Here is a 27,969-nt window from a genome sequence, read left to right on the forward strand (position 1 = left end):
TTTGTTTACTTGCATGTTTTTATTATTATATGAACATATCCCATTAACCTGTGAAATATTCACCCACACTCTTACAATCACAGATACACAGAACCCAGTTAAAATTGACCAAATAACCTAACCTGAATGTGTTTGGCATATGGGAAGAAAAACAATGTAACTGGACAACAAAGAAAAGTCACAGATGGTGCGCAGACCCCATGCCTGAGAAATTAACCAATATATTAATGTGTAATGTTAAATAAAACATTTCCACAAGATGAGAAAAAAGAAATGACGATGACTGCTCCTCATTTATAAAGTATAAATTATTTGATGATATAAATACTGAGTGATGTTTTCTACAAGTAGATCTGGTAAACAAATCATACCATAAGTTGTTGATCAAGTGGGAATAAATATTTAGAGCCTCTATGTAGAATGCTAAAATTACAATGGAATTCTGTCACACAAAAAATAAAGCCTTAGGGTTAATATGTAACCTAGGTTGAACTTCTACATTCAAAGCTGCTAAACAAATTGTGACATGATGTAGTACCAAATATGTCCATAGCTTTAATCAACTTACTGTAATTTATCTGAAATTGAGCTATCCCAGAGCCAGGAAAATAGGAACCTCTTTCTACTTCCACAAAGCAGTGCTTGCTTTCCTTTTCCTTAATTACTTCTTTCACTCCCGATGGTCCCTGATTCATTAGATTCCAGGCACGAATACAGCCATCCATACGGGGGTTAATCTGGAATTAATAACGCTGATTGTAAATATTCTATCATTATAGAATCTACTAAAACATAAAAGATTCTTACAGTGGCTAATTCGTAACACCATTTTTTCTATTCAAGGAGATAGGGCTAAATACAGCTTTGAAAATACAAAATGATTAATCTTCCTAGGAAAAAAATCTAGAGGTATGCTGCAAATCCAAAAAAGCAAACTATCAATGATAAATTTCATGCAAATGAATGTAAAAAGAATATTAAGGAAATGTATGTTAGGTGTCATATACTGTATTTGCCATCAGCAAATATACACTCAAGTTTTAATAATATATTTTAGTAATTAATGTGAAAAAATATTTCAATGGGATTAGGTTTTATATTTTTCATACATTATCAACATTGCAAAGCTAATACTCATGCTCACAAAAATAACACTGCAACATTTATTAATTTATCACAGATCTGTACAAAAATTGTAAGTCAGAGTGCTTAACAACAAAAAATAAATAGCACAAAATATTTAAGAAATAAAGGAATAACAAGGAAAACACATAAATATTGAGATGGATGACGCACATGGGTGGGTGCTCTAGCCAGAATGGAGCATGGTTCCTTAACTGGATGGGAGGCCAGCCCTATGCTACCACAAGAAACATGTTGCAACTCATCCTGTCTCAACCAGAAGACAGGCAGAAGATCCTAGTGTGAGAGTGGGTACACCGGTGTCCCAGCTGGGTTGGACCCAGGAACAATACCCAGTCGGGAGGACCATACTGTATAATGGAAAATTACAGGGAAAGGCAACCCAGCAGGACTTGAGGCTTCCCTGACACAATCGCAGGCAGCTTCCCCGGGCAATTGTATCTGTCCAGATACCTGCAAGGATACTGTAGTCCTCTGGAACAACCTTGTTGCTTCCCTGGGAAGTGTAGAGGAGAAAAGAGACAATGTGAAGACATTTGTGTTTATTACACTACTGGAACCTTTGTGGAAGATATTGTGAAAATAAACCATCTTTTTAAATGGGATTTGAGTCTGTGTGGTTGTGTCTGAGGTTTGGGGCTCCCTTGTGGTTCACAATACATACACACACACCATACAAATAAGATGTATAAATGGGGGAGTCCCTATAGCTTAAATAACACACAGATTTCAATACTATCCATTGTCAGATAGCCAAGGAAGAGAGGAAAACAAAAACTCCAGCCGATGGAATGTTGGAAAAAATAAACCTGTAAGGGTTCAAAGGCCAAAAGACTACCCAACACTAGAGATGTTAGAAACCTTGGGATTCAGCAGGATTTAACAATCTTCTTATTATACTTTTCAGCAAGTACAGATGTTCCATGCCAAACACTGTTATTCTGGTTGGTAAACTGCATATCCAGCCATATGCATTGGGAAATTGGATGGGATGTGGGTAGATATCCAACTCCTGCCATATAAGGTAGGTATAACTTTTGATGTGTACGGTCCTCATTCTTTCATGTTATTCACTAGCAATGACCTTGTTTATTAATTCAATATGGCAGTAATTTGTTCATCACTATACAATGCAAATACCATCACCTACTGTAAAGCAATGGAGGGCCATGTCTTGTTTTATGCTAAGAGTCTGACACCTACAACTGCCTAATTCTGAGTTCATTAACAAACACCTTGTCTTATATGGTACCACTTAGTCAGCCTACCATGTTCACATCTGACTCTGTCCAATTCCACCTTTTATTTGCTCCGGTCTTTAATTATAATAATAACAATTCTTTATTGTTATTGTCTTTCATTGGTGGTCACTGCACTTTTGAACTGATCGCAACACTCACTCCCACACAGCAGTTTGGAAAAGCCTCTGCGTTGTTATTGTACATTGCACCCTTTGGTAATGCACAAGTGAATCCTGAAACTACACGGGTCAAAATCCCATCCCCACCCTGTTTCTTTGATATATTGGTGTTCAAAAGCCTTTAATAATAATGTCCCCAACACTCATCATGTGAGAATGCTTTGTGCCACTTGACACTTCCTGCCAGTAGGTAGAACAAAATGGATAACCAAGATAGGAGCCAATATGCATCTAAGATTAATAGTAGTCAAAAGCAAAAAACAGGGCTTGCTAACCACTGAGCCTGCATTTTCCTTCGCTAAACTTTCTCTTTCCATTTCACAACAATGATCACATCTCTCTTTTCCTGTCCAGGACACCACCCCATCTTCAGTCATCTGTCTACCCTATTGGTTAGTGGTGGTCACATGGCCCGTCAATCAATTCTGCACACAGCATGCACATTGCATAAAATTAATAAATATCGACAAATAAGAAAAAATGTGTCAGATAATTTTAGTGCTTCTATAACATCACCAAATTTCAGTCAAATCTGTCAAGGCATTTTTTAGATGATGGGATATTTAATTTTACTATTGTCGGGGTGATTTTTATATATATACTAGCAAAATACCCGCGCTTCGCAGCGGCGAAGTACTGCCTAAAAATTTTATTAAGAAGAAAATTAAACCTTTTTAAACTGAGGGAAAATATACCAATAATTATTTGTTAAGGATCTCTTTGTATACCACATTGTGAGTTCGGCCCTCCGGTTGTAATATGACCCAGCTGTGCGCTGAGCTTAGTCTTGAGCATGCAACGTACAGTTGGCCATGTGAACAGTAATCTTGTTTCAAATCTCACAGCTTGGATTGCTGCTGTCATAATCGGTTTGAGTTTCATGGTTTGTTTCAATTATGACAGTATTTGTAGGACTTGTGTTGAAGAGACATTCGCCATTTGTCAAGCGTTGTAAGTATACAACCGGTTTCATCGATAAATTCACATCCAGCTTTTGAGAGTTTAAACATTCATAAACATCAAACTGTCCACTACTGAAGTCGTCACCTGTCAATCTAAGATGTTTAAGAGGCATTGGCGGGTGTCGAAAGGTGTAAAATATTTGGCCATTTCGGTACACTTGAAAGCGACAACTGACAAATTTACTGGCAGCCATCAACTCACATGCAGATGCATAGGTGAAGGGCTTAAGCATTTCACTCTTCTAGTGCTCCTGTGTAGAATAATTACAATAACTATAATCGTAATAAATGAACAATAAAACAGCGGAGAAGCCGTGGATTAAATAAAAAGGCTGTAGTTATCAGCAGTGAGACATGAATCCCGTGGCAAAGCAAGGAAGGGAATGTAGAGACTGGAGCGACGGATGGCCTTATATAGGCAGGCAGTCAACAACGCGAGAGGCGTTGGGATGGGGGACCCAACGCCACCTCACACGGTGACCGAGCTGCAGGCTATGGACATACAGTGGTGTGAAAAACTATTTGCCCCCTTCCTGATTTCTTATTCTTTTGCATGTTTGTCACACAAAATGTTTCTGATCATCAAACACATTTAACCATTAGTCAAATATAACACAAGTAAACACAAAATGCAGTTTTAAATGATGGTTTTATTATTTAGGAGAAAAAATCCAAACCTACATGGCCCTGTGTGAAAAAGTAATTGCCCCCTGAACCTAACAACTGGTTGGGCCACCCTTAGCAGCAATAACTGCAATCAAGTGTTTGCGATAACTTGCAATGAGTCTTTTACATCGCTCTGGAGGAATTTTGGCCCACTCATCTTTGCAGAATTGTTGTAATTCAGCTTTATTTGAGGGTTTTCTAGCATGAACCACCTTTTTAAGGTCATGCCATAGCATCTCAATTGGATTCAGGTCAGGACTTTGACTAGGCCACTTCAAAGTCTTCATTTTGTTTTTCTTCAGCCATTCAGAGGTGGATTTGCTGGTGTGTTTTGGGTCATTGTCCTGTTGCAGCACCCAAGATCGCTTCAGCTTGAGTTGACAAACAGATGGCCGGACATTCTCCTTCAGGATTTTTTGGTAGACAGTAGAATTCATGGTTCCATCTATCACAGCAAGCCTTCCAGGTCCTGAAGCAGCAAAACAACCCCAGACCATCACACTACCACCACCATACTTTACTGTTGGTATGATGTTCTTTTCCTGAAATGCTGTGTTCCTTTTACGCCAGATGTAACGGGACATTTGCCTTCCAAAAAGTTCAACTTTTGTCTCATCAGTCCATAAGGTATTTTCCCAAAAGTCTTGGCAATCATTGAGATGTGTCTTAGCAAAATTGAGACGAGCCCTAATGTTCTTTTGCTTAACAGTGGTTTGCTTCTTGGAAATCTGCCATGCAGGCCGTTTTTGCCCAGTCTCTTTCTTATGGTTGAGTCGTGAACACTGACCTTAATTGAGGCAAGTGAGGCCTGCAGTTCTTTAGACGTTGTCCTTGGGTCTTTTGTGACCTCTCTGGTGAGTCGTCTCTGCGCCTTGGGGTAATTTTGGTTGGCCGCCACTCCTGGGAAGGTTCACCACTGTTCCATGTTTTTGCCATTTGTAGATAATGGCTCTCACTGTGGTTCGCTGGAGTCCCAAAGCTTTAGAAATGGCTTTATAACCTTTACCAGACTGATAGATCTCAATTACTTCTGTTCTCATTTGTTCCTGAATTTCTTTGGATCTTGGCATGATGTCTAGCTTTTGAGGTGCTTTTGGTCTACTTCTCTGTATCAGGCAGCTCCTATTTAAGTGATTTCTTGATTGAAACAGGTGTGGCAGTAATCAGGCCTGGGGTGGCTACGGAAATTGAACTCAGGTGTGATACACCACAGTTAGGTTATTTTTAACAAGGGGCAATTACTTTTTCACACAGGGCCATGTAGGTTTGGATTTTTTCTCCCTAAATAATAAAACCATCATTTAAAAACTGCATTTTGTGTTTACTTGTGTTATATTTGACTAATGGTTAAATGTGTTTGATGATCAGAAACATTTTGTGTGACAAACATGCAAAAGAATAAGAAATCAGGAAGGGGGCAAATAGTTTTTCACACCACTGTATATATGTACGTAAGTAGGATTCAGTTAGCGTTGGGAACCCGCATACCAAATTTCTTGAAGATGGGCCCATAAGTAACAAAAACCATTGAAAGGTTCAATATGGCGACCGACAGTGGCATCATACCACCGAAATAAGTACCAAATTTCAGCCTTCTACCTACACGGGAAGTTGGAGAATTAGTGACGTTGGAAAGTTCAATATGGCGGCTGACAGTGGCGCCATACCACTGAAAAAGTACGTACATCAGTTTTAGTAAGCGCAGGGAAGCCACCTACCAAATTTCATGAAGATGGGGCCATTAATAAGAAAGTTCAACATGGCAAACGTTGTCAACCGTTATGACCGTTATGCTTAACTTTTGTAAGTAAGCTGTAAGGAATGAGCCTGCCAAATTTCAGCCTTCTAACTACACGGGAAGTTGGAGAATTAGTGACGTTGGAAACTTCAATATGGCGGCCGACAGTGGTGTCATACCACCGAAATAAGTACGTACATCAGTTTTAGTAAGCGCAGGGAAGCCACCTACCAAATTTCGTGAAGATGGGGTCAGCCTTCTACCTAAACGGGAAGTTGGGAGAATTAGAGGTGAGTGAGTGAGTGAGGGCTTTGCCTTTTATTAGTATAGAGATATATATATATATATATATATATATATATATATATATATATATATATATATATATATATATATATATACAGTATATATATATAGATATATCTATACTAATAAAAGGCAAAGCCCTCACTGACTGACTGACTCATCACTAATTCTCCAAGTTCCCGTGTAGGTAGAAGGCTGAGATTTGGCAGGCTCATTCCTTACAGCTTACTTACAAAAGTTGGGCAGGTTTCATTTTGAAATTCTACATGTAATGGTCATAACTGGAAGCTATTTTTCTCCATATACTGTAATGGAGTTAAGCTGGATGGCCGTGGGGGGGCGGAGTTTCATGTGACATCATCACGCCTCCCACATAATCACGTGACCTGACTGTCAACGCAATACGTAGAAAACCAGGAAGAGCTCAAAAAAGCGCTGAAGAAAACATGCATTATATAATTGTGAAGGCAGCGAAACAATAAGAACCGAGCGAATGACATATACAACCATATTCATGAGTGCTGCTACTTCGGAAACAAAGCACGGTGGAAACCTAAAGTTTAAATTAAGTTCATAGACAGGCTGCCGCTGGTGTTTGTAATTTAGTGCCTACCCATATAAGGCCGTCCGTCAGCGGCAATCCAATAGAAACACTGCCGCTAAATATTCACGGGTGAAGGACTGTGCTAATGTAGAGGAAGATGAGATGGTCAGGGTGGTGTTTGGCACAAACTCAGCGAAACTGCAAGAGAAACTTTTAAGTGCCGGGTCTTAGCTGACATTACATACAGCCGTGGACATCACACAAAATGGCACCAGCACAGCTGGGAACCTTCGATGCAAGAACACCAAGCGGCTCACGTGAACTGATGCAGTGCACAGACAAAAAGCAACAGTTCCAAAGAGTGCTGAACAAAAACCGAATTACACAATTGAGAAGGCAGCAAAAATATGAAGCGCCTGATACATACAAGCATATTCATCAGTGCAGCTACTGCGGAAACAAAGCACACGGTGGAAAAAGTGAATGTCCCGCTAAAGGAAGAAAGTGTAAAAAAAAAAAAACCCGTGCATGCAGTGTGTCACATCTCAGATAAAGAGGAAGACGAGCTGTTTATTGATGCAGTAAGAAACGAATCGATGAATGAAACCTCTTATCTTTACAACGATTGACAAACACGGAATGTAACTTGAACACAACACATCGTACAAATACGACCCTGATTGAAACAAATAATGATAATCAAATCCTTGATGACAGCAACACTCAATCACTGTTATGTTATTTTTAAAATGTTCCCTTTTCTTTTCATAACTTCTTTAACACACTACTTCTCCGCTGCGAATATATATATATATATATATATATATATATATATATATATATATATATATATATATATATATACCCGATCTACATACTCTCAAATAGACAAGCCACACGCCGTGGCTCAATTGTAGAGGCTTCACCTCTAGCGCCGACATCCGAGGTTTGATTCCCGAGAGGGGATATACTGAGTATGTACGCGCGCTTCCCGGTTCATTTTAACCTCGCATTTCCTTGGTTTGGGACGTATGAAAAAATATGCGGTTAACGCAGAATCATGTTACGTTATTTTTAAAATCTTTCCTTTTCTTAGCACAAGCACAGCTGAGAAGCTTCGATGCATGTACTCCATAACAAAAAATAACGCATTTAATCACACTTTCAATTGCAAGCAAAGGGGAACTTTTGTCAATGCATGATTTCCTGGTACATCGATTACACTAATGCACACATCACAGCTACAAAAATGTTAGAGTCGGAATGAAGCGCGTTTCTACGACTGATCGGAGGAAAATTTCATTTTAAAAAACTACCCGAGCGAAGCTTTGATAAAAGCATGGTTTTGTGCACACTGAAAAGCAAGCAAAATTAGATGCATTACAGAAAGCGGACTTTGTGGCTCTTACTGGGGATCATTGGACTTCCGTGACCGTTAGTAATTCTAATTACATCTAATTACAAAATGTTCAATGATCACACTGTTTTAGCCTAATGTACAAAATAATTTTGGCTAAGGTTACTCAGAGTTTAAAGATTAAGTTGGTCAAATTACCTTTTATGTTTCTGACTTATTTTTTTAAAAAGAAAAACTGCACTTTATGTTGAAATTTTGGTTATTATTATTTAAAGACAATACCATTCTGAAAATGTACTTAAAGTACTTAAACTACCACTTTATTTTTAAGTCTGCCCAATTTTAACCAGGGATGATATTTTTGTTTCTGTTTTAAATTCAAATGCAGTTTAAAAGCATTTTTTTTTCAGAAATTAAAAGAGCTTGAGTTTACAATATTCATGTCCATGTCTATTATTTGATTCTGTCGCCACTAAAACCCTTTTAAATTAAAAAAAACATTTGCGTTTTGGGGCAAATTTACGTGTGTGATTACATACGATTAATCAAGATTAATTATTACACAGCCCCTAATTAATTGGATTAATTTTTTTAATTGAGTCCCACCCCTAATATATATATGTAGATATATATATAGATTTGTATATATATGTGTATATACAGCATATATGTAAATACAGTATGTATATGTGTATATATGTATATATATTTATATGTATATATATATGTATGTGTGTATATACATGTGTATATATATGTTTATATATGTGTGTGTATATATATATATATATATGCCAGCAACACTCATGACAATGACAAAACAATTACATTGTCAATCATGTTACGTTATTATTAAAATGTTTCCTTTTCTTTTTACTTCTCCGCTGCCAAACACGGGTATTTTGCTCTATATATATATGTATATATATATATATATAGATATAGATAGATATGACAACAACACTCATATCAATGACAAAACAATTACATTAACAATCATCTTACATTATTTTTAAAATAATTCCTTTTCTTTTTTTTTAACACACTACTTCTCCACGCGAAGCGCAGGTATTCTGCTAGTATATATATATATATATATATATATATATATATATTTATATATATATATATACAGTAATCCTCGCTATATCGCGCTTCTACTTTCGCGGTTTCACTCTATCGCGGATTTTAAATGTAAGCACATCTAAATATATATATATCGATTTTTCGCTGGTTCGCGGATTTCTGCAGACAATGGGTCTTTTAATTTATGTTACACGCTTCCTCAGTTTGTTTGCCCTGTTGATTTCATACAAGGGACGCTATTGGCGGATGGCTTAGAAGCTACCCAATCAGAGCATGTATTACATATTAACTAAAGCTCCTCAATGCTATAAGATATGCATCCCGCTGAGCTTGATTGTTTGTTTGTCTCTGCCTCTCTCTCACCTCTCTGACATTCTCTCGCCTGACGGAGGGGCTGCTTGCACAGAGGCTGTTTGCTTAAAAGATACTGACGCTCCTCTAAAAAAATGCCGCTTTATTGCGGTGCTCGGCATATTTAAAAGCACAAAAGCACACGTATTGATTTTTTGTTTGTTGCTTTAATCTCGCTCTCTCTCTGACGTTCTCTGCGCTTGACGGAGGAGATGTGAGCAGAGGGGCTGTTTGCACAGAGGCTGTTTGCTTAGAAGATACTAACGCTCCTCTAAAAAATGCCGCGGCAAACTTAAAAGCACAAGTATTGATTTTTTGGTTGTTTGCTTTTCCTTTGCTCTCTCTCTCTCTCCCTCTGAAATTCTCTGCTCCTGAAGAGAAGATCTATTTGCATTCTTTTAATTGTGAGAAAGAACTTTCATCTCTGTCTTGTCATGGAGGACAGTTTAAACTTTTGACTAAAGGGTGTTATTTCATGTCTAGAGGGCTCTAATAATGTTAACAGTGTGGGAGAGTTTATAAGGGCTTAAAATATATAAAAATAACTACACAAACATATGGTTTCTACTTAGCAGATTTTCATCTATCGCGGGGGTTCTGGAACGCAACCCCCGTGATCGATGAGGGATTACTGTATATATATATATATATATATATATACACACACACGAGTATATATATATATAAAAATAAAAGTATCATCCTGCCAAATTTAACATTCAAGCTAAATGGGAAAGAGCGGTCATTTTTACACTGAAGACAAGATGACCTTGTAGATGATTCTGTTGCACTCAAACCCTCTGCATTGTGTTCTCACTAGGTTTGTCTCTTTGTTTGTTCTTTGGGGCAGTTGTTTTTGTATACAGATCTGGCAGTGATAACTGCGTTGAAGCAAAGAGCTATGATGTTTTGTGTACTCTTTTTTTCTTGGAACCATGAGCTGTACTGAAATAATGTGAAACAGCTCAGCAACACGCATGTCTAGTTGACAAAATTGTTTTATTAATTTTGTACATTCGGGGTATCTTTCCATACTTCTGTCAGATTTGAATCGATTGCAAAATCTATATATATATAATTCACTAAGGCAAGACGACCATGGAAAGCACGCCGGAGGGGGCGTGGATTCACTAAGCCGCCGACAAGTTAGACACCTATGGCGCATGCAGGAAGGAGGCACGCCCACCAACTCCAAGACCATTGGATACGACGACAACTCGCAGAGCCACGGCCACCAACTCAGATGCGACGACACAGAAAAAATGGCCTCATTTATATTCGTCTGTCGTAGAGGCAACATGCAGCTCCGACCCACGCTGACTGTTAATAGAGGCATGTTTCTCGCGGAGGTGAATCGCTATATGCAGCGTGGAAAACGGTTTGCGAGGGGTATCCCATGGGATCCTTAAAATATTCTTTTACAACTGAGGTTAAAACACAATGAAGTAAGCAGTCTTTAAAAAACGAGTTTTCGGTTACGACGCACGACCGCATGCACCCTGGCAAACTGTTTTACACGCTACATACAGCAATTCGCATCCGTGACAAACATGCGTCTTCTTAGATGCTTCTGCACTTTGTACACACCCCTCTCCCACCTCACTACTACCGTGGTCGGGTGTCTTGGTGGATTATATATAGAAAGGCAGCCAAAACCGCACAAAACAACGAAAAGTCTACGTGAGTCACAGGTGCATCTGGACTGTACAAAGACGACAACGACTCGAGTGACAAGTTGAAGGTGGGCATATGAGCAAGCAGTGCATGCTGAACGAGAAATCAGCAGACTAGCATGACGGAGGGAGCGGAGTGGATGTCCTTCTCCTCTCCTCCCATTCCACCCTCCACGCCACACGGACGATTGTGTGTTAGTTCGTTCTGTGCATTGGTTAAAACCCAATGAAGGAAGCAGTCTTTAAAAACCAATAAGCCCTGTGCCTCTGTTTCATTACCGTCTCACCTGCTTCACCAATGCAGGCCCCGCAACAGGGCAGCCAACCGGGTAATCAAAGTCTTTGGGTTCAGGGAAGAGTATGGTTACAAAGCTGAAACTTAAAGGAATTGACGGAAGGGCACCACCAGGTGTGAAGCCTTTCGCTTCATTTGACTCAACACAGGAAACCTCACCCGGCCCGGAAACGGAGAGGATTGACAGACTGATAGTTCTTTCTCGATTCTGTGGGTGGTGGTGCATGGCAGTTCTTAGTTGGTGGAGCGATTTGACTGGTTATTTCCGAAAACGAACGAGTCTCCCACCTGCCAAATAGTTACACGACCCAACAGTGGTCGGCGTCCAAATTCTTAGACGGACAAGTGGCTTTCAGCCACGTGAGATTGAGCATTAACAGGTCTGTGATGCACTTGTATGTCCGGTACTGCACGCGCGCTACACTGAATGGATCAACGTGTGTCTACCCGGCGCGGGGAGCCGTGCGTAAGCCGCTGAACCCCATTCATGATGGAGACCGTGGCTTGCAATTGTTCCCACTAACGAAATTCCCAGTACGTGCGGGTCATACGCTCGCACTGATTACGTCCCTACCCTTTGTAAACCATCCCCCCGCATGGTCGGGTGACTTGGTGGATTATATATAAAAAAGGAGCCGGAACCGCAAAGAACAATGAAAAATCAACGTGGAAACTGACTGAGGCAGTGTTTGGAAAATTAACAGTCAACGTGACTCACAGGTGCGTGTGGACTGTACACAGACGAAAGCGACTCAGGTAGGGAGTTAGGGGCGGGCACATAAGCGGGCAGTGAGTACTGAACGAGCGCAGTTCAACCCCGTCCTTCGCTTTGGAAGGAGAAAGCGCGATGGCGCTCCTCCAGTTTTCAGTCACGGACAATTGTATGTTGGTTCGTAGCGTGCATTGTTGCAATGTTACTTTTTTTTTTTGTTTATTAAATTACGGATTTTTCAAATGTTTATTTTTTCCTCTGTGCTTAAAAATCGTTTAAACAGCAGCCTGATTATGCGGTGTATGCTACGCCGCGGGTTGGCTAGTTATTTTAAATAGGCCAAAGGAAAAAAAAACTTCAGATATGATGCACAAATCAGAACACCATCACCTCTGGCTTAAAAGACTTGTGCTTATTAATACAAAAAAGCTCTTGTCTGAACAATAGCATCCTAAATAACATTAATTGTGGGAAAAAATATGGGAACATTAACTGTAATGCTTTTTTTTTTTTGCAGATGGAAGCCACACTTCCGTTATTGTTAGTGGGCCACATATCTTGCACTAAGCAACTGACTTTACCTGGTATGTTTGTTATTCTACGTGTAGTAGACAATGTTGACAGTAGATGGGATAAACTTTCAGTAGTAGGTGTTTCTTTGTAATTTTGTACATTGCTTTTTAACATAATGGCAATAGTTGTGCCATTTTTAAATTTAAACTTTGCGTTTGTATTACATTATTTTTGTTTTTTTCACTTTCTTTGAAAGTTTACTTTTTTTAAACTGAAGAGACACGGCACAGTATGTCAATTGACTTTATACTTATAAAAATGCTTCACGTCTATAATTCTGTATATTTCACTCATAAAGTCATAAAGTCTAACTTGTTTACAGCACCACAGGGTACATTACAAAACTCATTGTCTTCTGCACAGTAGATATAATGAACATAGCAAAATATTTCCAAAATAACCAAATGAACAAATTAATGTATAAATAATTAAACAAATTAACAAATGAAAACAAAATAACCTCCAGTTGTAACATTACACTGTCTTTTTAAATTGGATATCTTCTAGATTTATTTCTTGCCTCCAATGCAGCCAGGATTAGTATTAATATTTTTACTTTTTTTTTGCAATGTGTTTGTGAAGCAGAAAGTTGTTCAGATTCAGGCACTGCTGCTTGAAAAACACACATAAACATACTTGGAAGATTATGAATTTTAAAAACACAGGTCTTCACAATAATGAGATTTTCTTAAATGCATAATGCAGCATGATCAAATAGAACATGGAGCCAGGAACACTATGCACTGCCTGTAATGTGCATAAGAAGCCCAGACAAAAATCATTTGTTATTGCTCTAATGTTAAACACAGCTCCTAGATGCCAGGAAATAGACTACCCATCACTCTTTTACATAAATTGAGGCACTCTGAGTCTACGGATGTTTAACAAAGAGAATGAGGATTGTACTAAATATTGCATTATTGCAATTGAGTTGAGTTTGCCATATATATTCTGACAATGTTACATTTGTGAAGCAATTTTGCAACTTATTTAATTTGGCACACCAGTGCTGGTGGATAGGAGAACAGTTTCCCACCTGCCCTCAACACTGAGACGCCACTGGTTATTAAATAACAGAATAAAACGCAGTACTAAAAAGCAGTCCAGTAACAACTTATTTTCTATCCACACAGAAAAGAAGAAAAGATACCAGTACAATAAAAAGTGGGACCATCTTCTGCTGTTTGTTTGAAACACACTGGTAGCACATTATTTAGCAGCACGAACAAGGGGAGATAAATAAATCAAAAATACAGCCAAAACCGCATCAGTTTCAAAGACAATTATGAACTTTTCAGATTTACATTCACAAAAACATATCATCTACAACTGTTATAACTTTTTGCAGAGACATGCTTACCAATAGCAGTATGAATCCGGCACATCTCCAGAATTACTTAAACACCAAAAGTGAATGTCCTTTTGGGAATCCAATCAACTTCATACATAACCATTTTCAGAAGAGTAAGAGCTTCATTACTTCTGTTGCTCTGCACTCTTGAAATTAAAAAGCTGTACTGGATTCTGAAATTTCTCAACTGTCATTCATTTATCCAATACCAGTGCACTCTAGCTCTCCAGTCAAAGAGACAAAATTCTGAAGCTGATGGTTTTTATTTTTGAAGCTTTTAGACTTAACCTATTTGCTAGACAAATGTACATACACAAAGGTAGCAAAGAAAAAAAAGATGTAATAAATGCTAAGTAGTTAGTTAATTTTAGTTTACATTACTGAGACTGTAGTAAATTTAACAAAATCAACAAGACAGATTCTTTACTTTCAAGTTAACGTTCATTATAGCAAAAAAAGAACAAAAAGTATAAGAACTGTATTTAGGTTAAATACCTTACTAAGAAATATATGCTGCATACTTACTGGTGTGATTAAATGGTCTCCCTTGCGGGGTAAACCTGCAATATACACTTTTGTTTCCAAAATTCCTTGCTGGGGAGTAAAAAGGGATTCTGGGCAATTAATGTTCATGATTGCTTCTTTGGCAACTTTCACACTGATGCTAGTCTCCATTTCTTCAACAGTAATCTGAAAATATGTACAAAAATGTTGAAACTGAGAAAAAAACATTATGTAAATACAAGACTTTTTCAGTATATAATTATATATTATATAAAGTACAGTATATCATTTTTATCTTACACTTAAGAAAAACACTGGTTACACTGTTTATATACAGTAGTTAGATAAAAGTAATTTTGTAAAGATTACATCACTGATGATGTGTCTAGGTTGGACTCTAAGGTGTGTGTGAAATCAGTTCAGTCTGGCAGAGCCAGAGACTTCTGGGAACAGGCCAGATGATTACCATGAAGAGAGTAACGACAGCTGGAAAGACAGCAGACAACTGCAGAGCAGAGATAGTAAATGGGGCGGGAATGGTTAGCCCCCCCAAACTGAAGTTTCTACAAGGGAGCACCCACAGACACGATACTGAAAGCCTAAGGGAAACATAGCCCCAGGGATGAGCATCCCATTAGGACAGACATATGGTTACCGATACAAGTTTATGGATAGCCTTGAAACTACAGCCAGAGGAGCTGTTGACTGTAGGTTGCAGATAATGTGCTCCATGATTGTCAGTACTGCCACTGAGAGATATGGAATGAAGGAACAGCGTTTGTCTAATGGTCAGGGGGGCCAAACCGACAGAAAGTGAAGATCAGCCAGCTGTGGCAAGAGTGCTGTGTGCTTAGACAACAGTTGCGTTGTCAGTGTAAGGGGTTGGCCGTTACATAAGTGGTGCCCTCTCTGAAGAACCTTAATTTAGGTAAAATGTGTATGATTGCATCCTACGTGGGTGAACGCCATCAGGACTGGGATAAATGGCTCCCCTAGCTCCGGTTTGCCCTGAACACCGCGTTGCACAAAGCCACAGGTGAAACGCCTGCTTTGGTGGCACTGGGCAGACAGCTGAAGGGCCCGTTCAAACCGACTGTTACCCGCAGCCCCTAGTTCACAAATCACCTTTAACAACAGCATTTTAAAATTGGAAGAATTTCAGCGTAGAATCCAACAGAGGTTGGTGGAATCGACGTCCAGACACGCCCAGTTATATAATGCCTGGCGGAAGAAAGTGCACTTTAAGCTGGGCGACTTGGTCTGGACTATAGCCCACCACCTTCCTAATGTCAGCAAGCGGTTCTCTGCCAAGCTTGTGCCTAAGTGGTTAGATCCAGCATTAGTAATTAAACAAAGGTCCGGTCAACTTTCTCATCCAAAGGGGCAGCGGTGCCGACACCAGGACAAACATCATACACATGGCCAATATCAAGCGGTACTTTGGACCTCCCTTGTCCAAGCTTATATAGCGGGGCCACATAGGTATTGTTGTGTATAGTGTTTGCACCCAGTCGCGTCTCGTCATAGCACCCTGTCTAAACTAGTATGTGGCTGTTTAAATGTCATCCCCGTAATGAGAAACGGGGAAGGATGTTGCGGGGAGGCAGCGACCCCTGGACACATCAGTACCGGAGTTTTGCCAGTTACATCTGGCTCGTCATTATTTAAACGATCAGGAGGGAAAGAAGAGGGAGAAAGGAGAGAGAGACGGAGATTTCAACTACTGACAACCGATCATCATTTTTCTGCCATTATTTACATCACACCTTGTTCCAGTTTGCTTCTCATTCCGCCAGAATCACGACAGCCCAACCATCGCCAGACATGGACATTATTATCTACCATTTGCCGAGGAAGCACAGTGAGATTGTTCTGTTTTATTTGGGAGACGCAAACACATCCATTTTTGATTATCCATCCATCCATTATCCAACCCGCTACATCCTAACTACAGGGTCACGGGGGCATTATTCTGGACAGTGATTTACCCGGACTCAATTTCACGTCATTGACATTCAGTAATCATCTATTGATATTATTTGTGTTTGTTATACATTTGCAGGGGCAAGGGAGATTTTGTTATTGTATATGTGGTGTTTTCACTTTGCTGGTTTGGTGGAGGGATATATATATATATATATATATATATATATATATATATAGATATATTTTTACGTCGGGGATTTGTGTTATTGTATTTGTCATTGTGTTTTATTTAATATATTTCCACACTTATTTTACATATCAGCTTTTGTTTGCTAGTCTTTAAACCGTCGATTGGCGAGGAGGGAAAATATTATTTGTCAGAAGTATGGCTTGGTATAGGTAGGTTCTTCTCAGCAATTTATCCAGGCCACAGGTCCTGGTTATGTGGCTGTTGGCTGGGTAAGGAGTCGGGCCGTTACAAGTATCCGTTCAAGATTTTGTCTGACTGACAATTTGACACAAATTTTAATACTTAGACTACTTGTTTAAAAAGAGTAAAAATTTTAACCAACTTTTTGTATTTACCATATGCCACTGGCCATCATTAATAGCTTTTCCACCACTGGTGATCTTAGTTGAATGACCGTTCTTATACTGGATCTCAATCTTGCCATCTCGAAGGCCCAACATGAACCATGAAATGTTGCGAGGTGATTCAGCATACAGTATAATACCTTCTGGATCATAGGTTCTGATGTCAAACTCTGCAGAAAACCTGCAATGTAAGGTTGATTTACAGAAGAATGTCCAACAAAAAGTAAACACAATTGATTTGTTTAAACTATTTAGATGAAAACACTAAGCTAACAAGTTTATTTTCAAACTAGGAATTTGCTACGTATTTCTTACAGTTTCTTTAAACTAATCCCTCTATATTGTTTTCTATGGCTTTTAAACCGAACAATATTAAAACAAGGAACAAAATCTCATCTTACTTGCAAACACCCTAGACTGCTTCTCATTATTTGGCAACCTTATAATACTCTCTGCTTGTGCCTGCTTCCTCTAACACTTCCCCTATCTTTTTAATCTACCGTATGCCCAAACACCATGGCTGCTGAAATATCATTTATGCAAAGAATGCAAAAAATTCTTCATCCATACTTTATTATTTTTCTTTAACAGCAGGGTCACTTATGTAAAGTCCAATCACAGTTTATAGAAAAAAAAAATTAAATATTCAGACTTCTCCATAAATCTCTGCTCATAAATAAATATTTCTGTTCAATACATCACAAAACCAAAATATTAGGCTTACCATTAATGTAGTCTGAGGAGGTGTTAAAGACCCAATATCATAATTCAGCAAGGAACACATTATTTAACATGCCTTGAACACCAGGTTGTATTTTGGTTTGTATACTTGTCAGTAACACGAATTTCTCGCTATACTAATTTCAAATCACTTTGCATACCATTACTAGTAAAACAATGAAATATTCTATTATATTCTATTAAAAGAATGTTGCAATTATTAAAAATACTGCCAACTTGATGGTGGCATACATTTGTCCAAAACTACACTCAATGAATTGAGCTCAAATTAAATACAAGGCATTTATTCTTTAAATTAGGGTGACCTATTATAGTACTTATTGATTTTTGCTTTGACTTATTTCACATGGATCCCTTTTACACAAATCACTTCCTGGGGCTATTTTGCCTATGCCTCTTCATATTTTGGAATAGTTAGATAATATTACCCTTAATAAAGCAGACAGGCTTCTAATTATCAAATACATCTCTTTATAGTGGATTCTGCCACTCTCTCTGTTCAAGGACCTAAGGTTCATGTTCTGATTCCATCCCAGTTCATTCTTAAATCTCAGATCCCTGATTTACTGTTGCTTTATGTATGAACTTTAAAAAATCCACTGCAGCAAGTAAAACCTGATTTCCTTTGTCATTAAAGACAATGGAAAATAACTTCCATACTTCTTGCTTTCCTTTTGTTATTGCAATGATTTTAAAATCACAATTTTACAGATCATTTTCAATTTTTACAATGTGTGGTTTAGTTATCTCAGCCAACACATTCTTTTACAAACATTTTTGCATCTTGGGTGGCTGCTGACTTGATACACAATGCCTAAAAAAATAAGGCAAAGTTCGATTAATATCACAAATTGAAAAATAAATATTATGGTCACTCTGTTATATATTTGATGTAAATATAAAGTGGGAAAAAAAGAAACTGGGTTTAATCTAATCATGTATGTTATTTGTTGAGCACCTGCTCCAGCTTGTAATGCTCCACTGGTGCCTCCTGCTTCAAAGTATCAAGTCAGTCTCACCCTGCACACCTAATCAATGGTTCATTGGCTACATTTTATTTTTTTAGAATTGCTATAAAAAAGAATGATGATTAATGACTGCCCTTGATGTGTTCATCACACACAGTTTAAACCTTTGACTAAAGGGTGTTATTCCATGTCTAGAGGGCTCTAATAATGTTAAAAAACTTATTTAGAAGGTCGTAAACAGGTTTTCTAGGCTCTAACTGTGAAAATATTAGATTTATAAATAAAGAATCCTACTTCGTGGAAATTCATTTATCTGTCTGGAGTGGATTAACCGCGATAAACGAGGGTTTACTGTATAACTGTTAGGAGAATATTTATAAACAGTGTGGGAGAGTTTCTAAGGGCTTAAAATATATGAAAATAACCATACAAAGATATGGTTTCTACTTCGCGGATTTTCTCCTATCGCAGAGGGTTCTGGAATGCAACCCTCGCGATCGAGGAGGGATTACTGTATATATACACACACACACACACATATATATACAACTCCCAGAACATTCAACCCATGTTCAGATATATTCTAATATATACTTAAGTTCAATGAGTATCTGAATTTTAATAGACGTATTTCTAAGCAAAAAATTTACCAAACTGTACAAGAATACATTTTTTGAGTAGTATGTATATGTACATGACAAACTAATGGAGTTACTTTAATGCCAATTTTATAGGATCAGCAAACAGGCTTTCCAGATGTCCCAAGTTTTAATAATTGATTTTTGCAAGAAGGTACATTGTGCCATCCCACCTTGGTAAACTTTCAGTAATCATTTGAATTATTAACTTGTTTCACTGTGCACTGAAACTTAAAAGGCTGGGCATGCATGTACACACCTAGGAGGGAAAGTTGGTTTGAACTAAAGTTAACAAGCATAAAGAATTAAAAAATAAATTTAAAATACAGTATACTTTAAGACTTTCTACACACTTGAGTGTAATAAAATTGAGGCTCATGCCAAAGACTTTTTAAATAAAGCAAAACTGCCAGAGTTTGATGTACAATGCACTGAGGAGATGGATAAACCATTGAGGGTTTTTGAGATTTAAGATGCCATACATTTCTTACAAAGTAGGAAAACCACAGGTCCAGATGGCTATCCAGGGGAATTTCATAAAAAGCTATCGTCTAATTTACATTTACTAATGCTACATAGGTTATAAGACATCAATTATTGTTTTTTCAAAGAGTAAAAATCTATTTTATAGTATACATTTTACACACCAAAAGTTTTTAAAAATCATAGTTTGCAGCTCTCCTGTTATATCTTGATGGTATAAATGCATGTGTTATCCGTCCAACATATAAAATTCTCTAAAATGTACTCAGGGCAAGGTCTAGTTTGTGACAGTTGTCATTAAATGCCTGCAATGCTAGGGCATGCCCTACACATTAATCGTATTAGGCAAAATAAATTCCATATCCCTTGGATTGCCTTTGATTTAAGATCACACTTAATGTATTAAGTATGTGAAGTACTACCAGATGGAATTAAAAGTGCTCTATGACAAACAGGTTTTAATATTCTACTATCACACTACTAGCACATAAAATGATTTTGTTCAACTGTAAGAATCTCAATTTACCACCTAGAAATAAGTGTTAAAGTGATTTACTATATTATCTAAAACTGAAAAAAAATATATTTTTTTTCCACCAAGAGGATCTTCTCAAAACTTTTTCATAATGTAGTAAAGAGTTCACTTAATATAATATAATTCTAACATAAGAATGCCAGGCTTAAGCTTAACTGTTATTTTTTTTATTTGATTATACTTTATTAATCCCGAAGGAAATTACTTGGTTTTTCACATACCACTTGGGGTCAGAGTGCAGAGTCAGCCATTGTACAGCGCCCCTGGAGCAATTGAAGGTTAAGGGTCTTGCTCAAGGGCCCAACAGAGTAGGATCTCTTTTGGCAGTGATAGGGATTCGAACCGGCAACCTTCGGGATATCAGCGTAGATCCTTACCATCGTGGTACATGCTTTGCTTTTTTGTTTTTGCACTGCACTTCCACAATTAGCTGTTTCATAATTTTGAATGGTTAGCTTGTTACCTTCATTTGTAAAAGTTACAGACCCCTTCACAAAGTAGTGTTTATTTTTAAATTCCATTATTCTGCACTTTGATCTACAAATGTACAAAACGCAGAATTTACAGACTCTTCTCCTGTGCCCATAAAGTATTGTTTACATCTGATTCTTTCATTTTCACTCTTAAATCTAAGGTCCCTGAATGTTGTTCAATGCCAAAACTTTCTAATTAAAGCAAAACTGAAAAAACTGTCATAATTCTGATTTTCCTTTTTAAACAGCTTTGTCATCCAACACAGAGTGTCCCACAGTTAATCTCTCTCTTACGTGGCTGCCTGTTGGACACATACAGTAACTCAAAAACAATGAGGTGTAATTAAAAAAATTTGGGCCACTTTGATTAAAATATTTTACCTGTAAAAGAGAAAAAAAGTTAACAGATTGCGTGGACTGACTTGATACTGTAACAATCGAGTTTCTCTGGCTAAGTCCACACGTGCCTAATGGTTTTATTTTCTTTCTGAATGGTATGATATAAATGGTGTGCTGCCACTGCCCACTGAATATCTCCAAAATAAAACAAATCTGTTTGCGTCTTGCCTGCTCTTTTACTTTGCTCACTATTTTCACATCTCTGTCTCTGGCATGAAACCACTATCCCTCACCCTTGTCACTCAAATCTTTTTATGGAAATGTCTTGCGCCCTTACAAAATGTACTTCCCCTGGACTGTACCTAAACCATGTTTCCTATTGCTCACTGCCATTATTGCAGCAACATCATATTCATGTAGCTCTTTGAAATTAAAAAGGTCCTAAGAGACCCTTCTTAGCACACTGTTGTGTAATGAGCCAGTGGCTACAAGTGCTCTAATAGTATACTACCATCAATTAAGATTCAGTTGAGCTGCTAAGTATAAAACAGTTTTACGTTGTCATTTTGTATTACTTTTATTGCACCAATACACAGTATGAAATTACATATTGTAACATATTAGTACTGCACTGATGTTGATTATATGTAGCTATGCAAAACAGGATTCTGAAGTGTCTTAAGAGTTCTGATGAAGGACTGGCATTGTCCGAAACAAACTGGCATGGTGAAGCTCCAATATGAATTTTGGTGCCACCTGCAAGCTTCTACATCTGATCATGACTACACATAAGGGATGTGCTGCAGCTTTGGGAGTGTGTGGCAAGGTCTATAGATCGACGCACTTCATTTTGTGCTTAAATGTAGTCAATTGTTTCTATGATATATATAATGCATTGATTTAAAAAAGTGAGGATGTTTAACTATTTTACACATTAGATTTATTGTTTTCACAAATATTGAACTGCTTGGATCAATGAACTAAAAGTACTCACAGACTGCTCCTCCTGGAGAGGATGGAGGGGATCTTCCATAATGGCATCCACCTTTGCAACCATCCTCTTTTTCACAACAGCTTCCAGTGTGTCCAGGGTTAGACCTGTGATGGAGCAATCTTTCCTGAAAATTTTGTTCAGGCATTTGCATCTTTTGAGCTCATGCTGCTTCCTCAGGAGACGGAGCATATAACAGTACACTGGCTACTACTCACTGATAGAACATTTCCAGTAACTTGCTGCATACATCTAAAGTACAGAATCTCCTTATGAAGCACAATTTGCTCTGACCCTTCTTGTACAGCACCGCTGTGTTGTCAGACAAGTCCAGTTTGCTGTTTATATGAACCCCCAGGTTTTTGTAGCTCTGCACCACTTCCATGTCCTCCCCATGGATGTTGACTGGTCTCTGAGGCTCCTAAGCACACTGTAAGTCCACCAATAGTTCTTGCTGATGTTGAGTTGTGGTGTTTCTCCCTGCAACATAAGACAAAGTACTCCATAACAATCCTGTACTCGACTCATTCCATTAATGCAGCCTATGATGGAGGAGTCATTTGAAGATTTATCATAAATGGCAAGTACTGGTATTGTGCTGGAAGACTGTTGTGTAGAGGATAAACAGGAAGGGAGCCAAGACAGTTCCCTGAGGCACTCCAGTATTACACATAAACATTTCTGACACACAGACCCTGAGCCTCACAAACTGCTGTCTGTTGGTCAGGTAAACCATGATCCAGAAGATTGCAGGGGTATCAAGATGCAAAGCACTGAGTTTTTTCCCTAGTTGATGAGGCAGAATGGTGTTAAAGGCACTTGAAAAACCAAGGAACATTATCCTGATTGTGGTGCCGGCTTTGTCCAGGTGGGAGTAGACTCTGTGGAATATAAAGATCAAAGCTTCCTCTACATCATTCTGTGTCTGACAGAAAAACTACAGAGGATCCAGATGTTCTGACACCAAGATTGGAACTGTTTCAGGACCAGCCTCTCATGATGTATGAAGTAAGAGCAATAGGTCTAAAGTCCGTGGGATCATTGAAATGCCATTTAATTGTCACTGAGACTACATGTTTTCCACAGCTAGGGAACCTTCTACAAACTGAAGAACCCCACAAAGATGGCTGGAACATGCACCCTGGGACGGAATCTATCTTGCCCTGCAGTCTCGTTCTTGCAGATCTCTCCTCACTTGATCAGCAGAGATGGATAGTCAAAGAAGTAGAATGGGACTGGAGACCACAGGTGTGATGTCATTGTAGGGGAAAGTCACACAGGGTGCATATAGCAGTTGGGATTACGGAACCTTCTCAGCCTGCACACAGACGTTAGCAGAACTGGGGGAAGTAGGAACTGACAATAACTAATCAAGCCTGTTGAGCTGTTTCAGTCCATTAGCTCTGTTCTTTTTCCCATCCTCCACATGTTTTACAGTCTGTTTGTAGCTAGTCATAGTCTTCATCTTGTTCCACACTTCCTTCACATTGTTCTGCTGTAATTTGTGCTGATTTGTCTCTGTAGAAAGCTTTCCCCTCACGGAGCTGTTTCCTAAGTTTTAACTGCACCACCCCCTTGATTTCATCATTATCTCCAGACCTAGAGACGCTCAGTTTTTTGTGTGTCATCAATGGTTTGTTGTTGGGAAAATAGAACACTGTGTTTTTGGGAACCGAGTTATCCACACAAAACTTGATAAGATCTGTGATATGGTGGATAAGACTCTCAATGTTTTCACTGTGTGACTCACAAAGCTTGATCCAGTCAGTGTTCTCAAATGCGTTCTTCAGAGCCTCCATGGCCTATTCCTGTATGATCCTGATGATGGCTGGTAGTAGTTTAATAATGGGTGCATATGCAGTTATGAACTGTACCAAATTATAGTCAGATCTGAGACCCATCCCTGGAAGAGTCGAAACCGTTGGGAGAGCCAACAGGGTCGGGTCTGTTGGGGATTGGAACTGGTGTAGTGCTGAGGCATCCCCCCGCTGCACGGCAGTACTTGGGTCCCAATTTGAGGCGGCCCATACCGGTGGGCGCATGAATCGTCTTGTCTCTCCGGCAAGATGATCATCTTCCTCTGCTGTCGAAGGAGATGCATTTGGCGCTCTCAGAGGTGCGCAGTCCGTGGACTTACCAGATCTCTGTAGGTGGATACACCCTTTATTTTTCTGGTTGGTCTGATGGCTGTCATACTCAGGGAGTAGCTGTTGCTGTAGCGGATTGGCTTCTTCCGATGGTGTCCGATGTCACTCCTTGCAATGAGCGTATTATGGGACTCAGATTACGGCACTCTCTGGGTGCCTTGTCTGTTGTCTCAGTGTATGCTCTGACCTTGCTCAGTGATGTCTCGGTGAGGGAGACATTTTATTTGCAGCTTCGCTCGGTGGTTGATGGGTGCCCACAAGGTGACACTCCTCTGGTCATGGGTGACTTCAATGCAACCACTGGCACTGACAGGGCTGGCTATGAGGATTGTCTCGGTCCCCATGGGTCTGGTGACCGTGGTGAAAGTGGCTCCATGTTCCTTGACTTTACAAAAGGTCAGGGGCTGCGAATTGTTGGATCCTGGTTCCAGCGCCCTGAACTGCATCGTTGGACTTGGTACTCCAATACTGGTGGTGCATTAAAGGAGATCGATCACGTCCTCGTGGGCAGATGCTGGAGGCTCTTGCAAAACTGCTGGGTCTACAGAAGTGCCCAGTTTGTGAATTCTAATCACAGACTTGTTGTTGCTACTCTTAGGATCCATCTTAGGTCCAGTAGGTCACCACCTACTAGGAAAATCAGCCTGGACTTGGCCAGACTCCAAGACCAGGTTGTTTCTAATGAATTTGCACACAGTTTGTGTGAGGAACTTTCAGATTTGGGTACGACTGTTGATCCTAATGTGATGTGGGAGACCTTCCGTGACAAGACCCTGAAGGTTGCTGAGGGCTGTGCTGGTGTTACTGGTGTTCCCAGAAGAAGGTATTTCATCTCGCAGGGCACCCTGGATATCATCGAGAGGAGTCATAGCGCATGGCTCAATGGCAACTCTGGTCTGTACAGGGAACTGAGAAGGATGGCTGTGAGGGCTCTGAGGGCAGATAAAGAGGCGTTTGTTAGAGGAATCTGTGAGCAAGTGACACACCATCTGTGGTCTAGCGACCCACGTCCTGCTTACAGAGGAACTGAAGCATTACGCACATCTGAATCTGTTCCTCGGAGAGTTGCAGTCAGGGTGGCTGATGGGACGGTCCTTAAGGATAACACTGCAATTGTGACCCGCTGGACTGGCTACCTTGAGCAGTTATTCAAAGCTGATCCTCCAGGTAGGACGTTGGATATCTCTGGGTCGATGGTTCTTGAGGCTGATTCTCCGATTAGCTGTGAACCACCCAATCTCACTGAGACTGCACAGGTGGTGAACCAGCTGAGGTGGGGAAAGGCTAAAGGGATCTGTGGCATCCGGGGTGAACTTCTCCAGGATGGTGGTAAGGTTGTCCTCCTGGCATTGCAAGCAATCTTTGCTTCCATTTGGGAGACTGGCATCATCCCAACTTACTGAAAAACGGGACTTATCGTCCGTATCTGGAAAGGTAAGGGTGATCGCCTGGATTGCAGCAACTACAGGGGGATAACACTGCTCTCTGTGCCGGGTAAGGTCCTTGCTAGGATCGTCCTCAATAGGATCCTTGATCACTTGCTCACCTACCAGCGACCGGAACAGTCTGGTTTTACACCTAAGAAGTCTACCATCGACCGCATCCTGGCACTGAGGGTTCTCATGGAGAGCAAACACGAATATCAGCAGAGTTTCTTTGCAGCCTTTGTCGATTTTCGCAAAGCGTTCGACTCAGTTGATCGAGCTGACCTGTGGGACATCCTGAGGGTTCGCGGGATCCCCTCAAGGTTGCTGGATATCATGGCCAGCCTGTACACTGGTACTGTGAGTGCTGTGCAGAGTGGGGGCAGGACCTCTGCATTTTTCCCAGTTGATTCTGGGGTTCATCAGGGGTGTGTTCTTGCTCCTACTCTGTTTAATGCTTGTATGGACTGGGTGTTGGGCAAGGTCGTGGGGTCCAGCGGCTGTGGGACATCTGTTGGTGAAGAAAGATTCACAGATCTTGACTTTGCTGACGATGCTGTGATCTTTGCGGAGTCAATGGAGGTTCTGATTGTAGCGCTCAAGAGACTGAGTGAGGAGTCTGAGTGTCTGGGCTTGCGAGTGTCCTGGATAAAAACCAAGATCCAGGCCTTTAATGACCTCTTGGGCACAGCCATCAGCAGCGTGTCTGTTTGCGGAGAGAGTGTCGACCTTGTTGAGAGGTTGGCAGTGACATTCATGTCTTTGGTGACTCTTCCTATGAAGTCAGTAGACGGATTGGGAGAGCATGGTGGGGGTCATGAGGTCGCTGGAAAAGGGTGTGTGGCGCTCCCGATATCTATGCAAAAGGACGAAGGCCCAAGTCTTTAGAGTCCTGGTGTTTCCTATCTTGATATATGGTTGCGAAACATGGACACTATCCAGTGACCTGAGATGAAGACTGGACTCCTTTGGTACCGTGTCTCTCCGGAAAATCCTTGGGTACCGTTGGTTTGACTTTGTGTTGAATGAACAGTTGCTCATGTAGTCCCAAATGAGGCACATTACCTGTATTGTGAGGGAGCGTCAGTACTACGGCCATGTGGTGCGTTCTCCCGAGGTTGATCCGGCTCGTAAGATCCTCATTGTTGGGGACCAGAGTGGCTGGACCAGGCCAAGTGGTCACTCACATAACACCTGGCTGCGGCAGGTAAGCGGGTAATTTCTGGAGGGTGGGACTGGACTGTGCATCTTCCTGGGGGAGGATTCAAACCGAGATCCCAAATTGTTTTGTCGTGTAGTGGGTGCGGCAACGCACTGTACCAATGCATGCTCCCCAACTTGACTTGACTGCTTAAAGGTGACAGAGCAACAGAGTTGCATGCCTTTTTAACATAAGCATATAAGAAGTTCACGGTCGTGTTTTCCTTTGTTGTATAGCCATGAACTAATTAAAATTTGTGAGGGGTAAGTAAAGTGAAACATTGTTAAAGTCTCCTGAAATTGTGGTGAAAGCACTAGGATGGTCAGTAGTCAGTTTGCTTATTACAGAATATACTGTGTCTGTTGTGACTGCTGCGTCTGCTGAGGAGGGTACATAAATTGGCAGCACAATGGCATGTGAAAGTTTTGTTAGTTAAACAAGTTCTTGTCATTTACTAAATCCCTTAGCTTTTTTCTTGTTGTATTAATAGCCTAAACAAAAAGCAGAGGTAATCATCATAATGCCATACTAGTGAAACCCTTATTTAATTTAATTAATAATTCAAAAAGTACATAATTCAAAACAAAAAAAAATTCAACATTCAAAAATTCCAAAGTATAAAAAAAAGAAAAAGAACTAAAGAACTCCACAAAACAAAATTAAAAAGCCCAGAAATCAAAGTGAAATATTCAAAACTGTAATAATAATGATAAAAGTTCAATAGCCAAAAAAAAGCCAAACTTGAATGTCAAAAGCAAAATGGAGCTAACACCACCAGTAAAGAACTAACACATGTCACAACAAAGATACAGTGCCTTTTAAAGCTTA

At 39.6% G+C, this 27,969-nt stretch overlaps 1 protein-coding gene across 2 annotated transcripts in view; it reads right to left on the reverse strand.

The window, feature by feature from the left end:
• The window catches only part of pros1 (protein S), a 116,110-nt gene that overhangs the window by 29,461 nt on the left and 58,680 nt on the right, over window positions 1–27,969 (reverse strand). For both annotated transcript variants that reach the window (XM_039744669.1, XM_039744668.1), the window contains exons 10-12: window positions 17,193–17,382; window positions 14,703–14,867; window positions 569–737 (exon numbers count right to left, since the gene is read on the reverse strand). In XM_039744669.1, the coding sequence (XP_039600603.1) occupies window positions 569–737; window positions 14,703–14,867; window positions 17,193–17,382 (524 nt within the window). The remainder of the gene's footprint in view (window positions 1–568; window positions 738–14,702; window positions 14,868–17,192; window positions 17,383–27,969) is intronic.

The sequence above is a fragment of the Polypterus senegalus genome, chromosome 2 (genome assembly GCF_016835505.1).
Source record: "Polypterus senegalus isolate Bchr_013 chromosome 2, ASM1683550v1, whole genome shotgun sequence".
NCBI classification, from domain to species: domain Eukaryota; kingdom Metazoa; phylum Chordata; class Cladistia; order Polypteriformes; family Polypteridae; genus Polypterus; species Polypterus senegalus.